We start from the raw sequence: 8,783 nt of genomic DNA on the forward strand, positions 1-8,783 counted from the left end.
TGCTCCCCCCTTCTAGACATAAATGATCATCCAGAAATTCCTAGACACTGGACTGCCCAACCAAGGCTTAACTGCACCCCCAGACCAGCTAACCATATACCCTGGCACCACTGAGTCTGTCGTTTTGCTGTCAAGTAGTATAAAACCGCACAACCCCCTCCCATCCCATCCTGGCTTCACCCCCTTTTCCAATCCCAGATTTGCACATACAAATATTGTGAGTTCAACTTCATGCTATTTATAGATTACATCTTTTGTTTTTTTGTATTTCTTAAAGAAAAAACTAAACACTGTTATTTAACCTCATCATTTAATAGCCAGAACTCAGTCTATTATTCAATCTAAATTTCACTTCTCTCTCATTTAGATTGTAGCAATGTTATGTTTACATTTGCTGAGGATATTGGGGGCTGTTAGAATTGTGCATAAAAATACTCTAATGTGTTAGATCAATTTATTATTGTACTATTGCTCACTTAAAGGGACACTAAACCCAGCAATTTTAAGCAACTTTTAGCTTTAAGCTAAATTTACTCCTATTATCAATTCTTCTTCGTCTCTTGGGTATCATTATTTAAAAAGCAGAAATGTAAAGCTTAGGAGCCAGCCAATTTTAGGTTTAGCACCCTGGATAGCGATTGCTTATTGGTGGCTATATTAAGCCACCAATAAGGAATCATAACCCAGGTTCTGAACCACAAATTGGCAGTCTCCTAAGCTTTACATTCCTGCTTTTTTTAAAATAAAGATAGCAAGAGAATAAAGAAACAAATGATAACAGGAGTAAATTAGAAAGTTATTTTAAATTGCTGCTCTATCTGAATCATTAAAGAAAAAAAAATTGGGTTTAGTGTCCCTTTAACCGTGTTTTAAACCCCTGCAAAGTGGTTAAATACACAGTTAAAGTCAGCTCCAGAGCAACAGTGAACTACTGGGTGCTTGCTGAGCACATCTGGTGAGCCAATGACAAGAGACATATGTGTGCAGCCACCAATCACCAGCTCTCATCTAAACCATGAGAGTTTAATTATGACTTTTATAGCCATTTAAATATTTCACACATCTCTTATTTTATTAGCACCTCATTAGTTAGTGCACTCTGGTCTTTGTGAAAATAGTTAAAGGGACATGAAAACCACATTATTTTTTTCATGACTCAGAGCATACAATTTTAAACAACTTTTGAATTTACTTCTATTAACAAATTTTATTTCTTTTTCTTTTGGCATCTTTTGTTGAAATGCAGGGATTTTAACTCAGACGCATGCACATGTCTGGAGCACTATATGGTAGCAGTTTTGCAAGAATGTTATCCATTTGCAAGAGAACTAGATGGCCGCACTAGTCCCTGCCACGCTCCAGACACAAACCTAGGCAAAACAAATTTGATGATAGAAGTAATTTGGAAATGTATAAAAATATCGGATGCTCTGTCTGAATCACAAAATAAAATATTTGGGTTTCATATCCCTTTAAGCAGTGAGTTCCTGTCAACAAAAACTTCAAGGTAATCTGAATGCATAAATCAGCAATGAATTTTATAGGACTAGTTTAAAGATACACATGCATTTCCTTAAAGGGACATGAAACCCACATTTTTTTCTTTCATGGTTTAGAAAGAGCATGCCATATTAAACAACTTTCTAATTTACTTCTATTATCTAATTTGCTTCATTCTCTTGATATTCTTTGCTGAAAAGCATATCTATATAGGCTCAGTAGCTGCTGATAGGTTGGTGCACATAGATGCCTCATGTGATTGGATCTCCCATGTGCATTGCTCTTTCTTCAACAAAGAGTATCTAAAAAATGAAGCAAATTTGATAATAGAAGTAAATTGGAAAGTTGTTTAAAAATGTATTCTCTATCTGAATCAGGAAATACAACATTTGGGTTTAGTGTCCCTTTAAATCATCTACCAAATCCATATCTCTGATAATTAGGCTGACCACATTGCCGCTTTAAAAAGGGACAGATATGAAAAATACATATGTCAGGGTTCTTATACAAAGCATTTCTTTAAACAGCCCTGACATATGTATTTCTCATATGTGTCCCTTTTTAAAGCGGCAATATGGTCACCCTACTGATAATGTGATCATGTTTAATAAAGCTGTGTGACGTGCACTTAGAACGCATGTTATGCTGTTGTGTGGCTAGACAGCCGTGTGACGAGACGCGTTGCTGTATAAGGACTTTTTGTTTGACAATGTGTGTTTGATGGAATGGCTACATGCTCACTTAGTAAGATTACACAGCTTGTGAACAGCAAGCAGAGGATAAAGCTGTTCTGCTGCATACGACAGTTGTGTATCTTGGGACACAGCACTAGCAAGGGTTATACTGATGTAAGCCGTATCCTAAAGGTATATTTTGTTTTCTATTGTCTTTAAAATAAAGGGACAGTGTAATGAAAAATGTATTTCCCCTTAAAGAGACACGATACCCATTTTTTTTTAATTACATGATTTAGATAGAACATACAATTTTAAACAACTTTCTAATTTACTTCTATTATGAAATTGTATTTGCTGTTGGTATCTTTTGTTGAAGCTCAGGAGTGTGCACAGGTTTGGCGCTCTATATGACAGCAGTTTTGCCAGAATATTATTCATTTGCAAGAACACTAGATGGCAGCACTATTTCCTGTCATATAGTGCTACAGAAACCTACCTAGGTATCTCTTCAACAAAGAATATCATGGTAACGAAGTAATTTGATGATAGCAGTAAATTTGAAACTTTTTAAAATTGTATGGTTTGTCTGAATCACTAAATATTTTTTGGGGATTTTTCATATCCCTTTAATGTGTTTCTAATGCCTTGTTAAAGAGTATAACATATATGGGAAATAGTTCATTTAAGTTTATTTGTGTATATTAACCCCTTCACCCAAACAGACGTGTATATATGCGTCTTTGCTTCAAAAAGCTCCAGCACTCTCGGCTGTTAAGTTACAACCGAGATCTGGAGCTCCTGAAACTTCAGGCATCTGATACATATGGAGCCGGAGTACGATCCATGCTCCGCCTCAATATGATGGCAGATGCCTGATTGTTACAGACGGTGACACTGTGTGTGTCACCCTCTGTAACGATCGTTGCTGGTGACGGCGGGAGTTATGGGCTGGAGGCGGGTGGGCGGCGGGAGTGGGGGCCCTACACTTTTGCAAAAAATAAAGGGACAGGGAGGGATGGGGCAGCTACACTACAGAAAAAGGGGATGGGGATTGTGTGGGGGGCCCTTACTAAGGATCAAGGAAGGGAGGGAGACACTATGCTACAGAAAAATAAAATAAAAAAATAAAAAAAAATGTTTAAAAAAAAAAATGCAGTTCATAGGTACTGGCAGACAGCTGCCAGTACCTAAGATGGCGGCTAAGCGGTAGAGGGGGAGGTTAATAGGGGGGATCCTACACTGCAGAAACTACCTTCACTCCCGGGAATAATAGAAGTGTGGTGCGCAGCTGCAATAAGCGGCCTTCTAATTACCAAAAAGCAATGGGAAAGTCATATATTTCTGCTATTTCTGAACAAAGGGGATCCCAGAGAAACTTTTACAAACATTTGTGCCATGATTTCACAATAAGTATGTAAATAACGTCTGTGAGAAACCCAAAGTTTGTGAAAAAAGTAAAAAAATGTTTTATTTGATTGCATTCAGCGGTGAAATGGTGGCATGAAATATCCCAAAATGGGCCTAGATCAATACCTTGAGTTGTCTACTTAAAAAAATATATATAGTTTTGACAAGTAAATAAAAAAAAAACAAGGCTCTATTTCTGTTTAAATGGAGTGATAGCAAAAATGCTTAAAAATTCTTTGGTATTTTGAGCAAGTTTTTGTCTGAAAGTCCAGGCAGTGAAGGACGCACTAACTGTAGCGCACAAACGATAAGGGATTTATCATTGGTCTTTGTATGCCTCAGAAGTAGCACGCGTATTATGAGTTGAATGTAAACGTGTTCGCATTTGAATTTAACGCACGTCAGATTAGCGCGACTTCAGAGCTCTGGTTAACTGTGGCGCAAGACAGAAAAGTTGCACAAAAAACACCAAAAATACATTTAATAGTACAGTTACAATCATAATACACTGTCTGCTAAAACATATATTTTAAAATATTGCATTAAAAAGATATGAGGCACACAAAAGGGCTTTAACATAGACATACATACACGCACATGTCTAAATATGTATATGTATGTATATATATATTTATATGTGTGTGCATGTGTTTAACTATGTACTTAATGTAAATAGTTTACATTCAAATGTTCTTCACATAGGGGAATATGGTTCTAAGTATTTTTACATAGATATTCATATATATATATATATATATATATATATATATATATATATATATATATATATATATATATATAAATGTATACCTATATATAATCATATATAATTATATAGATATATATTTTACAATAAAAACGTCACATATATGTTCAGCCCTATAAATGTTTAAATGTTACCTTGCATACCTTACCTATGTTTATAGTGCTGCGGAATCTGTTGGTGCTCTACAAATAACTGATGATAATAATATTTATTTATATATATATATATATATATATATATATATATATATATATATATATATATATATATATATATACACAGTTGTGCTCATAAGTTTACATACCCTGGCAGAATTTATGATTTCTTGGCCATTTTTCAGAGAATATGAATGATGACACAAAAACTTTTCTTTCACTCATGGTTAGTGTTTGGCTGAAGCCATTTATTATCAATCAACTGCGTTTACTCTTTTTAAATCATAATGACAACAGAAACTACCCAAATGACCCTGATCAAAAGTTTACATACCCTGGTGATTTTGACCTGATAACATGCACACAAGTTGACACAAAGGGGTTTGAATGGCTATTAAAGGTAACTATACTCACCTGTGATCTGTTTGCTTGTAATTAGTGTGTGTGTATAAAAGGTCAATGAGTTTCTGGACTCCTGACAGACCCTTGTATCTTTCATCCAGTGCTGCACTGATGTTTCTGGATTCTGAGTCATGGGGAAAGAAAAAGAATTGTCAAAGGATCTGTGGGAAAAAGGTAGTTGAACTGTATAAAACAGGAAAGGGATATAAAAAGATATCCAAGGAATTGAGAATGCAAATCAGCAGTGTTCAAACTCTAATCAAGAAGGGGAAAATGAGGCGTTCTGTTTGATAACATACTGCATTCATCTTGCCATCAATTCTGACCAAATTTCCTGTGCCTTTGTAGCTCACACATCCCCAAAACATCAGCGATCCACCTCCGTGTTTCACAGTAGGAATGGTGTACCTTTCATCATAGGCCTTGTTGACTCCTCTCTAAATGTAGCATTTATAGTTGTGGCCAAAAAGCTCAATTTTGGTTTCATCACTCCAAATGACTTTGTGCCAGAAGGTTTGAGGCTTGTCTCTGTGCTGTTTGGCGTATTGTAAGCGGAATACTTTGTGGCATTTGCGTAGTAATGACTTTCTTCTGGCGACTCGACCATGCAGCCCATCTTTCTTCAAGTGCCTCCTTATTGTGCATCTTAAAACAGCCACACCACATGTCCTGTATTTCACCTGAAGTTATTTGTAAGTTTGTCTTTGCATCCCGAATAATTTTCCTGGCAGTTGTGGCTGAAATTTTAGTTGGTCTACCAGACCGTGGTTTGGTTTCAACAGAACCCCTCATTTTCCACTTCTTTATTAGAGATGGAACACTGCTGATTTGCATTCTCAATTCCTTGGATATCTTTTTATATCTCTTTCCTGTTTTATACAGTTCAACTACCTTTTCCCGCAGATCCTTTGACAATTCTTTTGCTTTCCCCATGACTCAGAATCCAGAATCGTCAGTGCAGCACTGGATGAAAGATGCAAGGGTCTGTCAGGAGTCCAGAAACTCATTGACATTTTATACACACACACTAATTATAAGCAAACAGATCACAGGTAAGGATGGTTAGCTTTAATAGCCATTCAAACCCCTTTGTGTCAACTTGTGTGCATGTTATCAGGTCAAAATCACCAGGGTATGTAAACTTTTGATCAGGGTCATTTGGGTAGTTTCTGTTGTCATTATGATTTAAAAAGAGTAAAGACAGTTGATTGATAATAAATGGCTTCAGCCAAACACTAACCATGAGTGAAAGAAAAGTTTTTGTGTTATCATTCATATTCTCTGAAAAATGGCCAAGAAATCATAAATTCTGCCAGGGTATCTAAACTTATGAGCACAACTGTGTATGTGTATATATATATATATATATATATATTTCTTAGTGCACTTGGTTAAACGCGAGTATGGGTGTTTTTTCCACTTTTAGTGCTTGCTGATTGGTGGCTAAATGCAGCCACAAATCAGCAAGCGCTATCAAGGGTGCTGAACCAAAAATGGGCCAGCTTGTAAGCTTACATTCCTGTTTTTTCAAATAAAGATAACAAGAGAACGAAGAAAAAGTGATAATAGGATAAGTTAGAACGTTGCTTAAAATTGCATTCTCTATCTCAATTTTTTGGGTTTTTTGGGTTCAGTGTCCCTTTAACATCAGTGCAAATAATGGCTTAGGAGAAGTGGGAAGGTAACATTTTCATTAATTGTAACTTTATAATTTCTGTGAATGTATTTTTAAACTTTATGAGTTTAGTTGATCGGTTCTGTGAATATACTGCTTTTCACGCAAGTTAATATCTGCTTGTACAGTTTGTTATTAAAATATGTTTCATCCACCAATGTTTAACACCATCATATGCTATATACAGTTACATAGTTCTTAATTGACTTTGTAAAGTGTAATATACATTTTAGAAGCTACATCAAGTGAATCACTTCTTTCATTTTCTTTAATAATTGTGGTGCTAGCTAAACAAATTTAGGTTTGGGTATTTTTTAACTAGAGTTTATGAATCATAACATGCTGTCTTTCTTTTCTCTTAATAGGGTCTTTATTTCCTTCTCTGAAACCATCAGATTCGGTCTTCAAGGTGATCTTCTGGTTGGGATATTTCAACAGCTGTGTCAATCCTATCATATACCCGTGTTCCAGTAAGGAATTCAAAAGAGCTTTCACCAGGCTGTTGCGATGTCAGTGCCGAAGAAGACGGCGACCATTATGGAGGGTCTATGACCATCAATGGAGATCATCCATGAATAGTTCTGGGAGGGGATCTGATGGGGAACATCATACAAATTTTTCTTCTAGGAATTCATCTTTAATATTCCGTTCAGGGAATCCTGAAATAACTACTAAGAGGAAATCTATAGATTTTAATAGGTGGAAACTTCTTTCTTCTTTTCAAAAACCATCTTTCCAGCTTAAGGAAAAAATGAACAGTCTGTCGAACAAAATAAGGAATGGTTCGATTAAAAGTAATGTCTCAGTTGCGCACACAAGTGAAGTTGAATCAATTTCAATGGTTGTATCTACTGATCTTTTAGAACATGAATATGAAATGTATGATCTAACAGACTGTTGTGGACTCAGAGAAACAGATATTTAGGTGGAACATTATTTTATTTTAGTATTTTTGAGATTGTTTTAAACATGACATGTTGAAGAGAAATATATTACATCTATATATGATACATGCTATTAATATAATTGTGAAAAATCAGATGGGAAATGTTTTAACCTTGATGGATTTTTATTTCCAATCTAATAAATGATGAAATTAAATAAGAAAAGTATGTGTTTATAAAAAAAAAACTAAATATCCAATAAATTAAATTTGAAAGTGAAAATATATGGTAGATAATATGTTTGGTACAAATATAATTAAAGAAAAATTAATATTCAGTTAAAAAGATACTCTCAAACAATGATCAAAAAGAATTTTATTTGTCACACACCTGATTTAATTTATAAATTGAAAATGCATTATAATAAAAACAATTTAAATGGTGTTTTGAGTAGATTATATTCCACCTGAAAAGCTATTTTTTTTTATTTAAATTCTGTGACAGGTTTTTCAACTGAAATAAATTCTACCACTTTAAAAATGGTATAAGAATCATAGTTATCACTAATTCTTTAAATAGGTTTGGATGAATATTTTTAATAAATTTATATAATTTTATACATTTTTCAGACACTGCAAATTAAATAAAACCAAGGCCATTTTTATTCGTGCAATGATTAATAACTTATTTTCTCATGACTGGAACTTTGAGCAAACAGAAAATTAAAAAATAATGTACAGTCTGTTGTATTAAACTAGTGAAAAATTGTTTCTATTTTTTTTAATTAAGAATAATTTGGATTCAACTGGTCAACATTTACAGAATCATTAAATATATTTTTTCAGTTTAATTTATTTTAAAAAATTTTTTTTGAGTATGTATGAAAAAAATCAATTGACTTATCCTAAATTTATTTGAGGCAGCATGACACTATTTACCAATAGAGCGGTGTGAGTTGTTAAAGGGACACTGAACCCAAATTTTTTCTTTCGTGATTCAGATAGAGCATGAAATTTTAAGCAACTTTCTAATTTACTCCTATTATCAAATGTTCTTTATTCTCTTGGTATCTTTATTTGAAATGCAAAAATCTAAGTTTAGATGCCGGCCCATTTTTTGTGAACAACCTGGGTTGTCCTTGCTGATTGGTGGATAAATTCATCCACCAATCAAAAAGTGCTCTCCAGAGTCTGAACCCAAAAAAGCTTAGATGGCTTTTTTTTTTTAAATAAAGATAGCAAGAGAACAAAGAAAAATTGATAATAGGAGTAAATTAGAAAGTTGCTTAAAATTGCATGCTCTATCTGAATCACGAAA

At 34.2% G+C, this 8,783-nt stretch overlaps 1 protein-coding gene across 1 annotated transcript in view; it reads left to right on the plus strand.

Annotated features, from left to right (window-relative positions):
• ADRA1D (adrenoceptor alpha 1D) overlaps window positions 1-7,748 on the plus strand; it is a 474,673-nt gene extending 466,925 nt beyond the window's left edge. Inside the window, exon 2 of the mRNA XM_053704294.1 lies at window positions 6,948-7,748. Coding sequence (XP_053560269.1) covers window positions 6,948-7,507 — 560 coding nt within the window. The 3' untranslated portion in view covers window positions 7,508-7,748. The remainder of the gene's footprint in view (window positions 1-6,947) is intronic.
• The last annotated feature ends 1,035 nt before the right edge of the window (window positions 7,749-8,783 follow it).

This window comes from Bombina bombina, chromosome 2, assembly GCF_027579735.1.
Source record: "Bombina bombina isolate aBomBom1 chromosome 2, aBomBom1.pri, whole genome shotgun sequence".
Classification (NCBI taxonomy): Eukaryota; Metazoa; Chordata; class Amphibia; order Anura; family Bombinatoridae; genus Bombina; species Bombina bombina.